The sequence below is a fragment of the Pterocles gutturalis genome, unplaced genomic scaffold (genome assembly GCF_000699245.1).
Source record: "Pterocles gutturalis isolate BGI_N339 unplaced genomic scaffold, ASM69924v1 scaffold17486, whole genome shotgun sequence".
NCBI lineage: Eukaryota > Metazoa > Chordata > Aves > Pterocliformes > Pteroclidae > Pterocles > Pterocles gutturalis.
In genome coordinates, this window is record NW_010100887.1 from 150,054 (window position 1) to 172,509 (window position 22,456).

At 37.3% G+C, this 22,456-nt stretch overlaps 1 protein-coding gene across 1 annotated transcript in view; it reads right to left on the reverse strand.

Annotated features, from left to right (window-relative positions):
- ABCC4 (ATP-binding cassette, sub-family C (CFTR/MRP), member 4) overlaps positions 1-22,456 on the reverse strand; it is a gene marked incomplete at its 5' end in the record, with an annotated part of 136,217 nt that overhangs the window by 108,191 nt on the left and 5,570 nt on the right. The window contains 9 exons of the mRNA XM_010081513.1: positions 575-661; positions 766-860; positions 2,413-2,604; positions 2,978-3,067; positions 7,862-7,966; positions 11,782-12,031; positions 14,861-14,986; positions 19,140-19,303; positions 19,745-19,834. Coding sequence (XP_010079815.1) covers positions 575-661; positions 766-860; positions 2,413-2,604; positions 2,978-3,067; positions 7,862-7,966; positions 11,782-12,031; positions 14,861-14,986; positions 19,140-19,303; positions 19,745-19,834 — 1,199 coding nt within the window. The remainder of the gene's footprint in view (positions 1-574; positions 662-765; positions 861-2,412; positions 2,605-2,977; positions 3,068-7,861; positions 7,967-11,781; positions 12,032-14,860; positions 14,987-19,139; positions 19,304-19,744; positions 19,835-22,456) is intronic.

A 22,456-nucleotide genomic window follows, 5' to 3' on the forward strand; every position in this document is an offset into this window, starting at 1 on the left:
TTTCTGCTCTCCACAGTCTAGTCTGCTCTGCAGGCCACAGTTCCCTGTTTCACCTACCTGAGAGAAATTTCAACCATTCAAGAACCAAAATGAAAAATAATTCAAGAATCTAAGACAGTTCTGTTCTTTTCTTTAGCTATTTGAATTAAGTGCTTATTACCACACAAATAAAGCTGCAGCAAACTGAGAAGTGATTCAAAATCCTACCCCATATTATTCTTCTCTCAGCACTAATATTCATAAAACCCATATTCATAAACCCAAACACTCATGTATGAAATCTGACACTTTCCTTAAGAAAATGGCATATATTCCCTGAAGAACAAATCTAATGATAATAGCTTCAAAACAGACTTTTACAGGGCTTTTAAAAATAAAGAATAAAATGAAAGACAGACACAGGAAAAAAAACATTAATCTTCAAAATACACAAAATAGAGGAAAAATAAATGCAGAAAGTGAATGTATTAAGTTTTGTGAAGAGATCCATCTCCCCAAAAATGCCTTCAAGTTTCTCTGCAAGGAATTATAAGATAACAAATGTATTTTAAATTAAAATAAAGCAGTAACATACTTTTCAAACAAATGTCTTCCAACTTCAGCATCTACTGCACTCAGTGGATCATCCAAAAGATAGATATCTGCATCTTGATACACAGCTCTAAAAGGTTTAAAGAAAAGTCAGTATCAAAGTCTTACATTTGTTTACTTTAGTCACTGAATTCTGACAATTTGTAAATTTTATAAACAGCAAAAACAACTAGCCTGGCCAGATTTACACGGGCCTTCTGTCCCCCACTCAGCGTAGCTCCACGATCTCCTATTACTGTGAGGTCACCATTTGATAATAATTCCAAGTCCTGTGAACGTGAAAGAAGAGATAGCAAGATTTTTTTTTTTTAATCATTTTAACCTCAAAGACTGACAAAGCTGTTTCAACATAACATTTTCTTATTTGAAAAATATTAACTTATCATCTCACATTAAAATACAAGGATTCATACTAAATGAAATATCTGCAGTTACTTTATGACTTTGTATCTTCAGCAAAAGATAATTAGAAAGCAGGAAAAATAGGTGAGAACTTAAAATTCACTTTTTCTACAGCTTTACCAGAGGGAAGTACAGTACTATTCTTAGTGTTACAAGGAATATTTGCTGGTGATTCAAAAAATCAAACGAAAAATTATGAAGCATAACAGTAAATTAATTATTTTTTACTAGAACAAAATGAGCTGCCACTATAAATAAAGCCGAACTACTATCAGTAAATTATCTTCCATTTCCTAATGTGCCCAAGAACTGCATTACTTTTATTCTTACTGCAATGTATGCAAGAGAAATAACCACAACATTCATCACATAAGTTTGGTTAATTTACAGGGCTTGGGACCATGAGTAAGAGAAAAAAATTATACAGTGTTCCATGTCATATTATTGTATTTCCTATTCAGGAAATACAGAAGTTTCATATTAAGCTATAAAACATATTCTGAAAGTTTATTCACAGCTTTTGAAAAATATATTAACTTGAAAAAAAATTATTAAAGTAAATCTACCATCAAAGATGAAGTGGGGGTTTTTTAAATGCAGTTTTCTGTCTTTTAAAGTCACTGCAACCTGAAGTTTAGACAACAGCATATGACTGAATATCAGCAGGCGATATTAAAACTCTATCTACCATGTGCAAAAACCTTGCAACAAAATTTTCATCACAGTAACCATCTGCTTTTCACCTGTGTCGCTGCTGACACAAATATCATAACATGCTGCATAAAACCTTTTAGCTGCCAAGCAAAATGTCTGTTTCTTGACAAATCCGGCTTAATCCTCTTCTGTATTTCATGTCAGAAACTCCTTCGCACAGACCTTTCAAAAAATTTTTTTCATAAAGCTACTTGGGCTCAGCAAGTTCTCCAGTATATAACACTACGGTTCTTTTGATAGCCATTAGCAATGCAAAATACATGATATACGACATGTATTTTTTTTAAAAAAAAGCATATAGGATATTTACAAAATGGAAGTCACACGTCCTGCTAGCTTGATCTTTTGTTTCCCACCTTTTATTGTATTTACACACACACCTATACCATAACATCAGTGAAAAGAGCTAAATATTATTATGAAATTAAATAATTGGTAATAGCTTTTTCCAAATTTGTCTGTGCTTCACATGAGCCACACCTCCCTCTAGTGAAAGTTTTAAGAATTACAAGAATGTGCTTACACAGGGATGTAAAAAAAAAATAAAAAAATCACACAACTGTTAAGCGATAGGATTTATTTCACATGCTACTACTAATAATAAATTCTATATATTATATATTGCAGCACATGCCACAAGTCTGAAAGAACACTAAAATAAAAGCAAAGATCGTCAAAATAAAACACACAAAGAGAAAACCATACCTTCTTAAGAGCACAGACTTTTAAAACTTTTTCATATTTCTCTTTCTCATATTCCTTGTCAAACAGTATATTACTTCTTACTGTACCAGAAAACACCCAAGGCTGCTGAGAAACATAGGCAATTTTTCCAGTAACATTTATCAAACCTTTGTCTTTAGGCAGCTCACCAAGCACAGCACTTAAGAGTGAAGACTGGAAAAGATTTAAAAAAAAAATAAAAATTGAAACATTTGATTGCATTAAAGACATCACAGACACTGAGCAGTGTTTACTGGCACGATGGCCTATTTCATCCTGTCACTCAAACTGCCCTGCAATTCTACTGCTGACAGCAGAAGAGGCCTAGTAGCCTTTACATGCAGTCTAGAAGCATTGTACAAAGCACTGTTTAACTCTGAACCACCTCCTCCCCACCCCTAAAAAGACATCTGCCTTTCTTGAATGCCAGTATCCCGATGTGAAACGTGTTATTATACACAGAAAGGAACTGTATATTTTCAAGTTTCTAATCACATTTAACAGATTCATAAAAACCCTACAGAATGGAGTAAACATTAAGACTTACTTTTCCAGCTCCTACAGGACCAATCACAGCCAGTAATTCCCCTCGTCTGACAGTAAATGAAACTTGTTGAAGTGCTGGACTTTCTAAACTCTATGGATTTGAGAAAAAGTTAGGCTTCCTCAGTAATGAAATATGCACCATCAAAACAACTCTTTAGATAAAAACAGAAAACAATGCACGTAAACCACTACAAATTAACAACTCATATGCTCACCATAGTTTCAGGCATACAGTTTGCCTCCATGTGATCCTTCACCACAAGCAAGTAACACAAATGAAAAAAAGATTAAGGAATAAAGAACCCAAAGGCAGCAGAAGCAGTGCATCCTCACTGCAGCTCAGCACAAGGCTGGGGCAGCAGCCTCCGAAAGAGGAGCTCTCTGCTCGCCATTGCACCAGCATTCCCGGCCCTGGCACAGCATGCTCAGCGACTCCAAGTAGCCATACAAATGCTGGAAAAAGGGAGGGTTGAGCTCTCTCAGCGCCCCAGGAAAGCCAGGTCTGTGTTTGCTCTAGTCAAGGCTCTATCCAAAGTGAAAACAGAAAAATGCCGTTTGATTTCACACAACTTTGTTTCGTACATCATGGATTCTCAGAGACTTTTCACAGACAACATAGCACACCATTTGTGTGAAAATATATTACCCTAGGATTATTTGTTCAATATTCCTTTTTAGTATGCCTATCCTTTATGTTGCACTATTGATAAGAGCTTATTTCCCAACATATTTTGCACTTCTGCTATCAAGGTTGTAAAAATGCCTATTTCTTGTTAAAAGAAAGGATGCTCATGTCTTTAATAGCTATGCTAAACCGCAATTCCTAAGGGCCTGATGCAGCTCCCTCTCATTAAAGCAAAACATCCTTGTAACAGGATCTGCCTTTACATGCATCTTAGACCGCTCTAAGCATGACTGACACTAAAATGCAAACAGGAAAATATAGGCATTTAAAAAAAAAAAGAAAGAAAAGCAGCTGGATCGTGTCTTAGTACTTCTTTTGAAGGACCAAAAGAAAACCCAGCCTTAAGCTTCAAGAAATAAGAGCAATGTGAAGAACACCTAGTGTACTTAGTAACAACTTGTAGATTGTTTAAAATCTCCAGACACCCTTTGTAACTCAAGAGGCTGAAGAGGCCACCACCTAACTCTGCATGAAAGACGCCTCATGACTGAGTGCTGGGGCTGCGAAAAGGGGAAGCTTGCAACTCGTCTCAAATTATTTGGGAGAGACACAGGTACAGCATCCATCCACACCTATGAAGGCTGGGAGAGCTGGGCTAGCACGCATGTGCTAGAGAAATACTCAGTTAGGCAGCACCACGCCCAGAGTTCAAAGCTGTACACCCCCCATCAGAGCTCCCACCTCCCAGAAGCACCATGGGGTTCACACGAAGTCAGTGTCACACTGTGAGAACCCAAACTTGTGCACATTGTGGAACTCTGAGAAACCACTTTTGCTGCTGTTACTAATTTCCACAAGGTGGCATCAACGGGACTCTCTTCCTTTTCTCCACCCCCCTTCATCAGCATTTTACAATTAATTTGATTTCTTGGTCCAGAGTACACAGTTCAGGTGCTCAGCTACTGCTAAGGTCAGGGGAACTCTACCAACTTCTGTCAGGCAAGGCTTTTTTTTTTTTTTTTCCTAATGCGAAGTTTGTAGGAGGAGAATATATCTCTTATTAGATCATGGAATTAAATTACATGGAAAAAGTAAATAATCTTTCAGACACGCAGACCCTTCTTCAGATGTCTTGAGGTTGTGCTTCTGTATTCACAAAAGTACAAAGATATTTCCACCCACACTCAGGTTTTAAAAAAAAAACAAAACATAAGAGCCTGAAAACATTACAGAAAAATTCAAAAAGGTTTTTAAACTATTACCCAAATATATTAAAGCACTATTGTAAGATATCAAAGACTACACAAAAGTAGTAATGCAAGCAAACAGCATGGCCACAAACACCCATGGGGCATGGTACTTTCACAGAATAGCACTCCTTATAATTAAAGATAATTTGTCCTGAATTCATCACACCTATATTTAGGCACTAAACTCAGGCACTTTAATTAGAGCACAGACTAATATTACAGCTAAATTAATCTGACAGCTCATTACCACCAAATGTCCCATCTCCCCTGTGCCCAGTCAACTATCCGCGTCTTTCACTTCCCTTCCACTGCCACTTGTTCTTGCCTGGCCTTGCAGACAGGTTGCTCATGGGACTCAGCTACTATTCCTTTATCCCTCTGAACTGGTTCACCACAGGGTCGTACATACGAGCATTAACACCAGCACAAGGAAGGGAACAGAGACACAGAGTATGAGGCCAGAAGGTCAGAAGAATGATCCCCTCAGGGGCAGCAACGTCTCAGGTGAGCTTGCACAGACATTACACGTCCTACAGTCAAGAGAAAGAAGCAATTTATCCCATTTATGGGATAGAGATCACATATTGCATGGAAGTACTATACCACTTGGGTTCCTCATTTAACATTACAAGGGATAAATTTGGCCTCTGTTCAAATTGTTGAATTTTAAATCTAAAGTTGCTCAGCTGAGCAGACAAACTGTTTTGTAAACTCAAGGCACATCAACAAAAACCCATACTGAATAATCCCTACTTGCATGCTGGTATCAGACTAGCCTGTGGGACTCAGATAATACTTGCCTTAGTAAAAGAGTGTGACCATGAATTAATTGGTTTTGTTTATCTTTTGATAAACTGTGATACACCATGTTAGGTTGTTTTCCTAAAAGTCTAGTTCCTTTTTTACTTCCAGTGATTTTGGATTTGTGGGTTGTTGGTTTTTTTAGTATCTCTTTTGGCTCATACCTTTAAAAACAAAAAACTATTATCCTGCTGGTACAGTGTCTAAATAGAGATCCAAAGAGTCATGAGAAACTTAAGTCAGGGTAGCAAGCTAAGTTGGTTACTTGACAAAGGATAGCATATTTTTATTAGGGCTTTTATAATTCCGCTCTTTCAGAACTCATAATCTTTTCAGTGAGCAACTCTGTAAAATTATTTTGCGTCATTGTTAAAGTATGTAAGAGAAACTTTCTGAGATTCTTTTAATATAACAGAATATCACAGAAATATCATACAATCATTAAGGTTGGAAAAGACCTCAAGGATCATCAAGTCCAACCCAACACCACCTAACTCACTAAACCATGTCCCTAAGCACCACATCTACACGTTTCTTGAACACCTCCAGGGATGGTGACTCCACCACTTCCCTGGGCAGCCTGTTCCAATGCCTGATCACTCTTTCAGTGAAGAAATTTTTTCTAATATCTAGCCTAAACCTCTCCTGGTGCAATTTGAGGCTGTTTCCTCTTGTCCTATCACTTGCTACTTTAGAGAAGAGGCCAGCACCCACCTCACTACAACCTCCTTTCAGGTAGTTGTAGAGAGTGATAAGGTCTCCTCTCAGCCTCCTCTTCTCTAGACTAAACAACCCCAGCTCCCTCAGCTGCTCCTCATAAGACCTGTGCTCCAGACCCTTCACCAGCTTTGTTGCCCTTCTCTGGACCTGCTCCAGCACCTCAATGTCCTTCTTGTGGTGAGGGGCCCAAAACTGAACACAGGATTCAAGGTGCATATTCAGTGGTTCTGAGAGAACTGTTCTTCTCCCACAGACACTGCAATTCAGTATTAAAATGAAAATTACATTAACAGTTTTGTGGGTGGTTTGTTCGGGTTTTTTTGGGTTTTTTTTTTGTTTGTTTGTTTTAAACCAAAAGGAAACCAGTAATTCCAGTCATGCTGCTCTGCTTTATGCAATATAAACAACTCATGAAAAAAAAATGACGGTGTTTTATGGTCCTATTATGCAACCATTTCCTATAAATCGTTAACAGTGGTACCGATGTTGGTTTGGGAGGAAAACAAAGACTAAGAAATACATTCCATTTTGCATTAGAATGTATACACCACTAAGTTTTTCATATCAGTTAATGTCTCAGAAAGAATTAATGTCACAGAGACAACTCTGAGAAAGTAAAGTACAATAATGTAGCAATTTTATTTTCTAGCTGAGTAGTAGTAGTAGTAGATCCTCACATGTATTTTCACACTTTATCCTCCTTGGGATATAGCACATGTAGGGGAAGAGGGTATATAAAGGTAAATAAGTGACACATCTTATTTGCATCACATTTATATGCAAAATTCATTTTTAGAGCTTCCAGCATTTCTTATGGAGACTGAAGCTTCCCTTGTGCAAGGATACTGGCAGCTCATAATAGCTCCAACAATTCAACACAAATTGCTGCTTACCATAGCAATTGCAGTTTTAAAACAGAAACAACAGTCAATCTTTGCCTTTCTTACAGAAATGGATACATAATAGTTTTGTTACTCATGTACTGTCCCTTTTTCTAGTCATTTTGGTGGTTTTGGTGCATTTTAAGCAGAGAACAAGTTGTAGCTGAACAGTCTCAATTAAAATACAGAGAGTAACAAATATGCGTAGATTAAAGATTTCAAATCTGTTATGAGAAGGATAATATTGTGCTGGTTGTAGACTAATGGACTGATCAGCATTCAGTTCACAGAAAAAAACCCATGTACTAACAGCCACCTTACTGTGCTGTCTGCCCTTAATTCCAATTTAAGTATCCCAGCTACAGCACAGTGCTGTTTAATAACAAGGGATATTTTCACATTGAAACGCATAGACTTTCACTTAGTATAATATTTAGGAACAGTTACTTTTAAGATGCACTTGATAGTGTTTTCATACTTAACATACTTAAAGGATTCTCATACACAAAAGATGGAATACAAAGCATCAGCACACTGTACATAGACATGCTGCTTTTTAGACTTGAAATGCCTGCAGCACCAATATACTTTATATTTAGTAAGTTTACCTTATCCCAATAGCAGGTCAAATCCTGAACATGAAGAATGACATTCTCATTACTACCATGCAGTTGTGGCTTGAAGTGTGAGACCTCATCAAGTATCAGAAAGTTCTGAAATAAAAAAAAAGCACACGATATTCCCTAATGTGAGACTGAGAATGGGAAAGGAACTCAAGCATATGTATTGGAAAGCAGCACACAGAATATTAACTATGAGGAGCAAAAAAAACCTGCCACAAACTGATCAAGGAATTACATTTCCTAAGCAATGCACTACTCCTTCAACAGTGTACCTTTAACTAGCTAACCGTCCCCACCCCCCAAAAAAAACAAAAGTGCATACTTAATAGCATAAAAGTACTACAGGACTCTAACAAACATCTGCTCAATAAAAGAGAATTCCTGAAGAAAATGGACCTTAAGAACCTGTCCTGTCTTTTCCCTTGAAACACTGACAAACTCACAATTGTGTGACGCCCCCTCTTCCCATACAGAAGAGGTGAAACCCTCACTGCAACACCTTAACATTCCACTGCTTTGATGGTGAAGGCTTATGTTGATTCTCTCAGAAGAAGAATGAGTACACGGTAAGGAGCTGTCCACTGTCTCTATCAAGAATTCTTCCCGTGACAAAAAGGCTGCAGGACACCACTGGAACCTCTCCTCCTTTTAAAGCCCAGGGCATTAACAAAAAAAAAAAAACCCAAACAAAAAAAACGCTTATGCCTTCATAACTGGTTTGCTGCACTTTCACTACTGTACCTTTACAGTATATCCCAGTCAGGGCACCTTTCCTTTGAGTTGCATAAATGTGCACTTTTGTACCATAACCACATTTCTAGCATACCTTCAGAAAGGAAAGGGGCAAATTCTAGAGAAAACCTTCAAGGACAACAGTTACCAAAATTTTAAGAGAAAAGCAGAAAAATTATATCATGCTTTGAATCACACAGCATAAAGACCTTAAATAGTCTCTAGCAGACAATATTTTGAGAAAATAGGGAAGGTCTTGAGCTTAGAAGCCAAGACTAGTTAAACAAGTACTAAGCTAACAGTTTGCAGATGTGAGATACCTGCTGAAGACTTACAGAAGTCAGTAACTAAGAGGAAGCAGGAGGAGGATGCCAGGAGCCACGTGCGGACAGGAAGAGTACAGCCAGGTGTTAACAGGCGCAGAGGTACTGCTCAGATTCCAGCTGGTACCGTTTCAGAGAGCGGTGAGAAGTTGAACATTTTAATGCAGCAGTCTCCAAACCCAATGCACATATACATACATCTCCAACAAAAGGCAAAAGTGCAAAGCCACACGCGCCTGAGCTCTCTGGACAGGTGAGAATTGCTGAGTGCTGTTTTAGATAGGCAGACCCAAACAGCTACACGTGCAAGAGAGAAGTCAGGATAAGAGAGTGGTAGGCAGGGAAAGAAACTCCAGACACAGCCTAAATCAGTACCAGAGTTTGTGGCTTGAGAAAAGACCTCAGAAGCGCGATTTGGATTTAGATGATGGCTGACATACCATGGCAGTTATAAGCAAACAATTGGTCTCTTGTCATTTCTGCGTTTACTGGGAATTTCTCTTCTAGCAGTAGCATTCATCCAAGGTATAAATCCTAGCTAGCCATTTAACTCAAAAATGTTACAGTATAATACATGGAAGATTTCAAATAAAACTAGTAGAAATTAAGAAAAATGTTTATGGTTAACTCTATGAAATTTAAACTGTGGGGGGAAAAAATCAACACTAGAAATAAAACTTTCAAATGCAGTAAAATAACTTAAACCTTAGAGACTTTTTAAGTTCTCTTAAAACATTCTTCCATTCTTTTTGTACTTAATAATCTTCCATGCAGAGAAAAATAATGTTGCTACTATCCACAGGATGCTGAGAAGCAAACATTAGCTTGAGATATGACTGTGTCCTTGAAAGTGTAACCTCTATCTTTTCTACCCAGCTGAAACTTATCCTCTTTTCTGCATGTTTGCCAAAAAAGCCCTCTGAAAAACAACCTCCCTCACTTTGTTTCACAAGGGGACCTTAGCCTGTTACTTCATCACAAGAGAGCTGGTGAGCTTCAAGAGATGCAGACCAGCCCTCAGATGTGTAGCTAGGGTGGTGAGAAAAGAGCTTAGGTGAAAAACACAAGACGGAGACCACAATGTTCTTCTTGCCACACAGTTCTTAAGTATGTGTAAATGAATATGGAGAAAAGGTTACTACTTCCCATCTGACTATCGTTCTTTATTGTCACCTGAAGCATAGTATCTCCTGCTTCCTTCTCTGCAAGAGTACCTTTTAGATCAGTGGGGAAACCTCACTTGTTCTACAAAACCTAAGAGAAAGCACCTTCTTAAAAAAAACTACATTTTCAGTTTTGTCCAAATATACCTAGCCATCATCTTAATAATTTTTTCTGTACTTCCTATTCTCTTCTCCTAATTCCTTTCCACATATTTACATTTTAATAACGCATCTTCAGTCAGGCAGCATCTTGTCATTCAGTAGCAAAATGCCCAACCCTGAACCAGTTTGGGAAATGGAAGCTAAAATGTTGGTGATGGTATCAAGGATGCTACAGATTCATTAGGACAATTCTTTGTCCGATGAACCTTGATTCCAGAAACCATTCCTTAAGGAATCATAAGTGCAGGGGAGCTGGAGTCAGCTGTCAGAAGCAAAATCATGTGACCACTAGGATATGCTGGAAACAGACACAACAGGAAAAAAAAAGGAAGAGGTCGTCACTGCCTCTGCTCAAGTGCCATTCTCCTGTTCCTAAGGCATCTTTTTCAACCATCCATGCCTCTCAACCTGCACAGCTTGAGAGATCCCTTGAAAGAACACTTCCCTGAAGCTGAACACAGGGTATATGAGAGTACAGAAAAGACAGTGTGCAGCACCCAGTACCCCAAGCACTTTCTCCCTTCCCACAGTTTAAGTAGCAATAATAAATGCTACTGCCTACAGTATTGCTGTGGTCATGACTTTCACACATTAACCTTCTCTAACTCCATTTGCATCAACCTTTACAAAATGCTTCTTTGAAGTGCAAAGATTAACTGTTTAATACATAGGTTTTGTGTGGGCTTAGTACAGTTAGAAAATTTTTCAGCAAAAAAAATTATTTATTATTTGCAAGCACAAGGAGAAGAAAATAATCACAAGATTTTTGGCTACTTTCATAAACAAATGTCATAGTAACACTATGCAAAGCCATATGATTACATCTAAAGGGGTTGTTTTCCCTATTCTAGACTAGACTAACTGGGCTTTTTGCAAAATTAAGTTCTAAAATGGCTGGCATGCTTTAATTCTGTATTTTTATAGCCTGACAATTTGGAAATTTTTAATTTTTAAATTCAAAATGTATTTTGTATTTAAATCTTTCACTCTTGCAGTTTATGCTAAAGTACTGGTACATACAGCAAACACGACTATTTTATTCATAACACACACTAAGCATAGCAAACCAAACAAATAAAGTCTATCTGCCAAAACAGCAGCTTTACTGATGTTTATCTTTATTGAATTTGAGTCTTCACTCCAGTATTGAAAGCAGCCACAAGACACCAGTCAGAGCTCACACCTGTCCTCCATAGCTGACAGGGTAGCACAGTGCACACGGAATGTGAATTTTACAGCTCCCATCTGCCTTCTTTGTCCTCCGGCTCCCAATCCCAATGTAGCTGCACACACTTCTCTTACTTCAAAAATATCTACAACAGCTCTTTGTACATACACTTTTCACCTACATTTCAGCCTGCCCTTCAGTGCATTTTATGTTTTTGCACAGGCTTACACAGCAACACATTCAGTTTTCAAAATAGATTATTTAATTTAAAATCCCAAACTCTGCAAAACTAAAATAAGGTTGCTTTTGTCAGTGACATTAAAACAATTCAAATACCATTCAAACCCATAATCATACCTTAATTCGTTGGATGCTAACCAGTGCCTCGGATACTCTCTCAACAGCCGCAGGGAAGAACAGAGTTACTGTCAGTCGTACTGCACCATACAGGGACACTGCAACAAATACCCGACTTGCAGAGATAACATTGCCAAGTAGTACATATGCCATGAAAGTCATGAATACTGTTATTTTGCTTGCCACAAAGAAAGAAGCTAAGTTCAGTCCTCGAAGGTAGGAGCTTTTCATAACCATGGCAATCTCCCTCCTAGAAATGCAAAATATAAACAATCACATCAACTCTCTCATTACAGTTGCCCTCAACAATAGAATGAGGGAAACCCACACTCAGGATTTTACTTTTGTATCCTTTCTCCTCCCCTTGCACCACCCCAACTCATATGGAAAGAACTGTACTTACAAATAACTGTAAAGAAAGTATGTTATACAGTAAATAATGAAAGAGAATTTAAAAGGCTTAGAAATTGAGGGGAAATTATTATATTTAATACCTTAGTAGCTATAGAAATATTTTTCAGAGACAGAAAACAAAAATACTCTTTTTCCCCCCCCCTCCTTTGGTCAGACCAGTATTTTAATTCAGATTCTAATCTGATTCGACTCTTCTGGAGTTGTGTAAAAGAGCAAAGAGGAAAAAAACTGTATAAAGGCCAAGCACCCACAAACTTCCTTCCAATATCAAAATCCAGTGGAGTTCAGTCACAAAACTCCTGATATGATCAACACATACTCTGCAGTTGAAAAAACAGGACAACTTCCAAAAGATCAAGAGTTCACCCATGGCCAATGACCCATCTGCCATTATTCAGCTGCAGCTCCTCACGCTAGATCACAGGATCTGCAGTATTTCCTTTGATCTCACTCTAAATCCTTCACAATTTGGACCCTGCTCCTGGCTCCTTTTGCTCTAGGAATTCTGGTTTATAATTCAGAAAACACTGATCTGTGATGCCAATTGTTCTGCCAGCCATTACCCAAGCTAAATAGTGACTGAAGTACTGTACAGACACATAAGTCTCCCTCCAGCAACCGAAAAGCTGCTGATGTGTTTGCTCTCAATTTCCACTTCAGTTAAATTTCAGTTTCCACTTCTAAGTGACTCATCAAGCCTAATCCTCAAAATGTTCCTGCACTACCTACAATGTGGATGCATAGTTTTTCTTTATCAAGAGAGCCATAACAACTTACTCCTTCCCCATACATTCTAACTTTATCTGCTTGCAGTAATATAGACTATAAAATCCTGAAACAATTCCTAATTTCTCTTCCCAAATATTCTGGCAATTCTCCAGAAAAATATTGATCATTTTGATTACCTTCCACTCAGAACTATATACTAAGATTAGAAACTCAAGTTATGATCATACAATTTGAAGTAAATTAAATCTTCACTTAACAGAGAGAAGGATGCAGGATGCTCTACTGGAAAACTAGTTAAGCAACTTTCCCACTATACTTGCCAAATTGTCTGAATTGACAGACTTTCAAAGAGTTTCAAAGGTTGCTTTTTTTTTTCCAGCTTAAGGGCTCACAATCTCTGATCTCCTCCAGAGTACAGTGAAAGAACATTTGTATGTAAACTATTTGAATTGGGCCTAATTCAATTACTTCTACAATCCTGGCTGAAACTCTTTTCCCACCCTCTAATAATCCTTAATAGTCTTCTCACTATCTGTGGATAATCAGCAAGTTCTTTGTGCTACTCTCCATAAATATCAGATAAATTACAGCCTACCCACAGGCTGTGTATAATATACTACACTGTCTTAAGGCACAGAGTTTTATATATATATATTTAAAGGAAACTAATACGGACAGCCACAGGAAAAAAGAGCAACAGAGAAGTTCCAATGTCATCTTAGCAACTGTCAAGGGCCTCTGTGGAAATACTGAGCAATAAATCACCTGGCTGAATTTAAGACTTTTAACTACAGCTTTTCACAGCGCAGTTAAAGAAAAGAAAAAGGGCTCAAGATGTGTTTTGGAAGAGCTTGTTTCTCTCCATCATTAAAAAGGAAGCCTTTAGTCCTAGTAAGGTGTTGAACTTGGAAATCTAAAGTTTAGTGATGTGCATACACCCACTGATGAAACTTTGAGTAAAGAAATAATATTTCTGGCTCCATGCAAGAGAGCAAAGCCTTCAATCAATCAAGAACATTCCATCAGCACAGGATCCTAAAATCTGAAGGAGGAAAGGATTACATGCAGGGGAAGAAACGTCTCTCAGAACATTAGCAAGTTTGCAAGCCTGCACATCAATGTAAAGTAAAAAAAAAAACTTCATTTAAAAAAAAAAAGGAATTCCAAATAAAATAATTTTTTAAAAAATAAAAATATCAGAGAATCTACAGCAGGATAACAGCCTTCCACTAGTATGCCAAAGAGGGATATAACACAAAAATTAAATTGTGAGAAACATACACCTGAACTCCTGCAGCTATCCTTTAGCACTGAATCCTCTTATACTGTCAAGTAAAACCGCAAATATTGATTGAAAACTGAATTTATTAACAAGTTTTAATCAGATGCTCATGGACCTCTAAAATTAAATGCCTTAGGATACTAAGCTCAGATGGCCTTGCCAGTTGAACAACTAGACAATTTCTGAGCTGCTGTATTTCTCCCCTCCAGCCTTTCCAGATGGCTTGAGCAATACTTCAAATCACAGAAAGGGAAGCAAAGTACTACCTGAGGATGCTATAATTTAGGATAGAAAGTCAGATTCCATGATGGGACATGTCTGCTTACTGGTTCCTTGCTATTAGTTTACAGAACTGTGAGGATTAAATTGCTCAATTACAAGTACTCCAGCTTATGATTGTGTTGAAAAAAAGTAACTAAAAAAAAAGAAGCATAAAGAAAACCAGAATTCATAAATTTCAAAGTTTTTTTTTTTCTTTTTCTGTTCCCTTAGGATATATTTTCATTCCTTTACTCTTGCTATAGAGAGTTTTAAAAAAACCAAAGAAGTTCAAGTAAATTGCATTTTAAAGTACAAAATAATTAACTTATTGACACGTAAAAAAATTGGAAACAGATAGAGATCATATAGCAAGTTGTATCTTTCTAGGATTACCTTCTTAAATCATTCACAAGTTCCGCAAATGATTTTTCCCAAGCATACATCTTTATTATCTTCATACCACTTATTACTTCATTCATGGTCCTTATCCTGACATCTGTTAAGGTAGCTGTCTTGCTTCTGTAAATAACACAAAGTAAAAATTCTCAGATTGTCAAAATAAGAGAGGCTATTTATGATCGCATAACATACTCAGATTAATGAAGTTTTTGCTTTTACTTGTAAAGAGGAGTCATATAATTGTAACTGCATTAAAGGGTCTTCCTAAAACAGTATCTTAAAGCCGACACACAGCAGACAGACTTGGTATCTCTGTATTCCTGGTATTCCCTATTTGCAGGGAACTGTGAGTTGATTCAATGTTCAGGATTATGTCAGCTTGCGCCAACACAAGGTATTCCTTAAACAACATATTTTTGTACAAAAAAACCCCTTCAAATACAAAAAATTTACAAATTTTAAACAAAAATCAGAAAATTACTTTAAGAAATGGTTTTGAAATGCTAAAATAAAAACCCTTCTCATAAGGCTCTTTTGTTGTTGTTATTCTTAAGAATATGTTGTTAATCTTAAAAATTAACTAAATTTGAAGCAAAGATTACTTAGTAACAATACAGGAGTTATAATTTAGGAGAGCTAATCTGGATATGGTTTTGTTTAATAAATAAATATTATTTAAGAATTAACTGTAATTAGCACTAAAATAAATATAATTATTTTAGTTCCACATTATTATTTAATTATATATATTTTCCAGTCTGTTTATCAGGGCAAACATAAAGTCACAGTTTTAATCAGGAAAAAAGCATTGAAAGTTAGAAGCCATGTAATGAATGCATAAACCATGCTAATAAAGCCTATTACAATTCTGAATTCACTCATGTAGACAAACGTACTTTGCACATAGCGAGCTATGGTAGGCCTTATTTTGATAAAACATACCTTTTCCTGCTAAATTACTTATCTTTGTACATACTAATGAAAGTTCAGATTCAGAAATCATAATAAAAATAAAAATATATATATTAAGCACTCTGGAAGGGATGGCTGGGTTTTGTCAGCTTAGCCTGCCTCCTATAAGATTTCTTTGATGCTCTGGAAGAAATAGCCATGTTTAAAGCACTTCAGTAGAAAGAATTTCAGGCACCTGATCCTGATTTAAAAAAAATAAAACAACACAACAACTCATCACCAGTGTTCCATAAATGTTGGAAGGCTGAAGCCTATAAATAAGAACTATTTATACAAGGAAACTGACAAAAGAAATGTAGGAACTTGGCCCTAAGACAATCAAGGCAAAGCCACTGCATTAAGACAGTGGAAGATAGCTTAGCCTAAACCAACTGTACTGACACGGAACAAGATTATTTTTGCTAAATCCTCATTTCCCTTTTCAAAAAAGAATCAGAAAAACAATTAATCAAAGAACGTAAGAGCTCATCCTTTCTTCCCTGCACACACACCACTGCTGCAAAATGCAAAATTTAGCATGTGTTGCTCATGTCTCTGCAGCAGCAAACAATTCTCACCTGCAAACTTTTGAAACAGTCACCTATCAGACCTCACCTCCAGGCTTGGTCTCCAGACTAACAGAAGGTTGAAGATGAATCAAAATACTAAAGTTAACAGAGGTTTCTTTTTAAAATGGTGTGAATCAGAAAGACTATTGTTCTCATAAACCAATTTTTCAGCCTTCCTGATGAAATGTTATCATAGTAACTATCCCTTCAAATTGCTTTAAAATATTGGCGAGGGGAGAAGGACGGACATTTTTTTTTTTTTTTTTTTTTTTAAGTTACACCCCTTTACACTGCAAAAAGCATATTTTGTACGTACATACCAGAAGCCACAGTTTCAGAGGTGGTATACAATGGTTTAAAGTACACAGACCTCACAGAATGGTTTGGACTGGAAGGGCATTTATGGCAATTTTCAGCAGAGGAAGACATGTCCCTCCCCCGTTTTTAAAAATACTACGTTCAGACTACATGCAGAAAAGGACAACATGTGCTCACACACCATGCTTAAGAGTGCAATAGCAAAGGACACAAAAATTCTTCAAACGTCTGAGAAGTCCCCTCTATGATACTAAGAATCATTCTAAATTAAGCAAGCTGCAGAATTCCTTTTTGCTTTCATGAGGCATATTTGGTGGGGTTTAATCATGTCTGACACAACAGTTCCACACAGTTTTTCTTTTAAAAAAAAAATTAAAAGGCTTTTAAATTAGAATATTACAGTTGCATGGCTAAGCAGCAAAAGGGTTGAGCTCTTGTGAATAAATATGTATAAAATGGTCTTCAGTACAATAATTGAACTATTTCTCAAATAAGATATTATGTGTATTTTGTAAAATTTACTGTACTTGTGCAGGTAAAAGCAATACTGCACAATACAGTGTATACCATTCGACAGGACACAGAGTCCATTTCTGCAAACACCTACAATATTGAAGCTTACGCCTGCATCATAAACCGGTGCGTGTGCCTACAACACTGGATCACAAGCACAATGATGCTGCAGTGCGCGTGCCCAGATTTTTAGCAAAAGTTTTAATCCTTGAATTACTTCTTCATAGGCTGATTTCCTTAAATCCGTGCATGTTCACAGAAATTCCTGTGTGAACACACTCATCATGAAAGAGCTGGAAGCCATTTCAGTTTTTCCATTAACTCCTCCTTTTCACTGCACATTTCTATTCACAAATACAAAGATCTGTGCACACACAGACAGGCAAAAGTTTTTCTGATTAACAAATTCTTTCCCTTGCACTGCATCCAAACAAGTGGCTGTTAATGAATGGGGGGGGAAACCCAAATGATATTACTTTGCCACTGATTAATTTTTAATATACATACCTTCAAGAAGAGATTTTTGTCACTTTGTTGTCTGACCCTGGACAAGTCCCTTAATCTCTTTGTGCCTCAGTTTCCCATCTGTAAAATGGGGATAATAATGCTTACCACCATGGATAAGGCACTAGTTAAGTGCTAAGTATTTTAACTACTGACTCAAAGCTCAAAACCTCAAAAACTTAAAACTGAAAGAACCCAGCAGTGAAGTAGATTGATACTTATGCATGCATACTACACATGCAGTGAAAATGCACAGAAGAATATATTTGAAGTGTTCTATAAACAGGTTTTAACATAAAAACCTAAGAATTTGACAGAGAATTCTGAATGGCTCACTATTTGAGAAATAGCACATGAGCTGAAGACTATCACAGTGGTTACAAACAGGAGGAAGTCTCATTTTGTAATTCTCAGCTCTCTCTTCATACCTAGCCATGCAATGGCAATGCCAGTCTCAACACCTCTGGAAAACCTGTCTTAAAATACAACTTGAAAACAACACTAACTCACTAAAAAAAAGTTTTATGTATCCAAAGAGCTAGAAGAAACTGATTAATCCTGAATACAAATGCAAAAAAAGATGCGTAACACTACTAAGCATACGTGTACACAGTACAGGAACACAAAAATATTCCCATTCAGATGCAAAAGTAATTTATAAACTCATGATGTAAGTAGATGATCAATTACCCAAGAAAGTTATGAAGCAAGAACATTGAATATAATGCAATGTTCCCACTTGAGACAAGTCTTTTTTTAGGAAGAAGTCACAGAAAAACAAATTAAATTTGTCTGAGAATGAAAAATTACTGCAAGCTCATTTTATATCTCCACAGCTTAGAACCTTACAATTAGAAACCTCATAGCTGGCATCAAAACCACCATCATAATTTTTTTCTTCCTTTCTCTCTCAGTTCCTTCCCCTTTTTCCTCTCTGCATCTTTGTCTTGGAGGAGAGGGAGCAAGATCTCTCAAGACAAAGCTTTCAGAGCTTTCTACTGCAACTCCCGTATCACCTTAGTAAGTCAAACTTACGACAGGACTGAAACAGTATTGCCTTTGTAGCAACCAAGCCCTAAGCATCATTGCAGGAAGGCAAAGCTCATGGAGTTACACAATTCTACGTCAAGATCTACAGCAAGGTAGCCACAGAAGCAGCCCAACTCTTTTAATATTCTGGACAGTTAATGAGTAGCAGGTATTTTCAGCATGGCTGAAAGACAGACCACTTAAAGTCCTTAAACAGTAATTCAGAAATCTCACAACAGCAACTATGAAAAATATCAGCAAAGACAAAAGACAACAAAAAACCTCACCAGACAGAAGCTGCTCTCAGAGCCACACTCCACCTCCATCCACTATGCACATTTTAAAACCCAGGACAGGAAATACCTACAACTGAACACATGCTACCTTACCTTAGGGAAGAAAAAAGCCTCCCAATGCAGGTCTGGACAGGAAGAAGAATAATCAGAACTGCCATTCCTGCAAGACACGATGGGCCTATCTCCATCCAGAGAAGTACTGTTACTGCTACAGCTTGAATTGGTCCAGCCCACAAGAAGTGCAAGAAAATCGTTACCTAGGCCAATAGTTAAGAAACAAAAATGAGCTTTTGGTCTTAGCTAAAATATTAAACCCTAATAACACAAAGTTGAGGAAGCACCTTTGCCTGTGGCAGGTACTGAGGCGTCAAGAAGAATTCTGCACCAGATTCAAAGACCTAAATGTACACGGAGGTGCCTAACTTCCAGAAAGTAAGCAAATCACCACATTGATTGTTTTATCTTCATGCACCAACACTTCTTGGAGCTTAGGAAAACAGCAGGAAAATATTTTAAGGGGTGGGGAAGTGTGTTTTCTTCCCATATTTTAAGGTAATATTTCTCTTCCTATGATGTTCAAGAAACAACTAGAAGAAAAGTTCGTAAGAAACACTTAATCACCAGTTGTAAACAAAAACTTTTTAACTCCAACCCCACAACTTCTTCAGCCCCTTGGAAAGATCTGTAATTTTTCTTACCTGATCAAATTTGTTCACATCATTCGACAGAAGATTTACTATTTGACCAGTGGTAGTTTTTGCCATAGCTACGTTACTGAGACGAAGTGCCTAAAAAAGTCAGAACAGTCTCAAATTTTCAGTTTATACAGCACGTACACCTGTAAACAGAAGACTCAATACACAAATACAATACCAGGGCAAAAGCTTAAGGTACGTCTCAGCTTTTGCCTGAGAATATCTTGGCACAGTTCAAGAGCCTTAGATAACATGTGGGTTAGGCTAAATATTCTGAAGAAAGTCCTGAAGAGGAGAATATAAAAAAATTCTGGGGAAAGACTGCAAGAACAAAGGTGCCATAACTATCTTCATGTTGTCTGAATTGATTAAAAATGGGAAAACACCAACATAGCAAGTTATTAAAACTAAACAAAAGATGCTGTAACTTTTTATTTGCATCACTCTCCTCCACATTATAAGTATTCATTCAGAACAGGAACAAAAAACTCCACCTGCAGACCAAATTAAAATCAGGACAACATTTGGTCAACCAAAAAAACTCTGTTCTGAATGAGATTCCTGACAGAAGAAAAAAAACCCAAGTTATTAATTTTACACTATCAGTTCTTGCTAACACTGCAAAGTGTGCTTTCTGTCTTTGCAAATCTGAGTTAAAATCCCTTCACAAATTAACAAATATTTCCCTTGTTAATAACTCTTGTAAAATAATAAAATTTATTAATTGCATTAAATTAAGTTTAGCACATGCTATGAAAAGCAACAAGAGTAATTATCAAATCTTTTTACAAGTTAATAAGTTAATCAGTAGAAAATAGTATGTGATTATAAAATCACATCTGGAAATATGCAATCTGAACATTACTGAAAAGATTCAAACTGAAATAGCTCAAAGACTAAGATAACAGACCCTTGCTTCCTTCTACACCTGCATCAAAGAAAACACAGTTTTGCAGCACAAGTAAAAAAATATACAAAACATGCTACAGGTTCTCCTGTAACAGGAATAGTTCACTCCTCAAAAACACTTCACATTTTTAGGCAGTGCACATCTACTTCTCCCTCTCCAAACAGTTATTATTAGGATTCTCTTTTGATCAACAATCTAACCTGAAATGCACTAATTGTTTGAAAAATATTCTTCCAGTATTTTAAAACAGAAGCAAGAACATCAAAGTATTGTTCAAAGCATCTTACATTTCTTGCACCTCATTGTCGGGTTACAAAGGTATTAATCACAGAGAGAATCCCAACCCTAACTTCACTGAAACCAGCAAGCAGAAACATTTAAAACTCTGCTAAGAAATTCCTCTCATATTCCAATAATAAGTCTAGGATACTGGGTATATGAGAGACTAGGCATAATTATTTGAGAAAATCTTCAATTCATTCCCTATCTTAAGCCATTTGTCTCTCACACATCTGAAATCCCCCGGGGAAGCTGCCTGCAGGTAACGCAGCCACAGCGCATCCACATTTGTATCACGTTTATTCCACACCATAGATCAAGGTTGATAAGCTCCAAGAGAAGCTGTTAGATATCCATAGAACATAATAACAGGAGTTCAAGCCATGCATGTCTGAAGAAGCTGCCCACCATGGAGTGTTACAGCACCTTCTGCTACTCACTCCTTTAGGACAGCAACATACCCGCCGTGTGAGGCCCACCTGAGCCCCCAGGAGAGCCCTGCGCTGGTGTCCCGCTGCTGGCCCACGGCCTGGGCCTGGCTCGGACCCACCACCTGAGTCACCTTTCCGACCTCTTCCTAGCTATTTTGGACACAGGCAGTGAAAACAGTTTCAAAATGTACTACCCCAGTTGGTTTTGACCAGGGCAGTCTCAGGAGGACCCACACAAGCACCTCAGCCAAAGGGAGGGCGCTTGTCTGTGGCCGATTTGCCTTCTCAGGGAATAGACAGCCCTTTCCAGCGTCAGCGGCAATGCAATTTTTGTCTTTTCTTCCCTTCCTGCTTCAAAACTACTTTTGAAGTAGCACTGCTTTTTGATTTTTAGTTTTTTTAAAAAAGTGAAATAAACCCTACATTCTCCTGCTTGAATGGACCTGTCTAGACTTTAAAGTATACAGAAGGAAATGGAAACACTGGACACAAAGCAGCAGTTTTACTTATATATCCGTTTTTTACCAAAAAGGCCTGTTTTGGTATTTTTCTTTTCTGCTACATCCGAAACACAGCACCACATGAGCTGCTCTGAAGAAAATTAATTCTATCCCAGCCAAAGCCAGCACACTGTGGCTTTAAATACTACTTTGACCATTCACTCTGAAGGTAAGAAATACTACTGGAGACTATTTAGAGCCACACACCTTTTTAAAAAGCAACTGTAGTTTGAATTTACATTTTATTTTACGTTTGTCAAGTATCTGTTTTCAACACAAAAATCTGCTTGATTTTCTGTCTGTAAATTTTCCATACAGATGTATTTCCCAGCAAGCACCCTTTCTCAAGGAAAATAGTTTTTAATTGTATGAACTAAGGAGAGCAGTTGGTATGCTTGATGTCTTAGGATAAACTGTTGGGTTTTTTTTCCCCAGAGGTAATCGCACAGGCCCAATTTCAATTCTTTAACCATTATTTGCCTTCTGTACTTCCATCTCAGTGTTTTAATCTCTCCCTGCCCCAAGTAGTTAATTCAGAAGTACATTAAAAGGGAGAACTGACCAAAGAAAGGAATAACATAACTGTTGAGTCAAA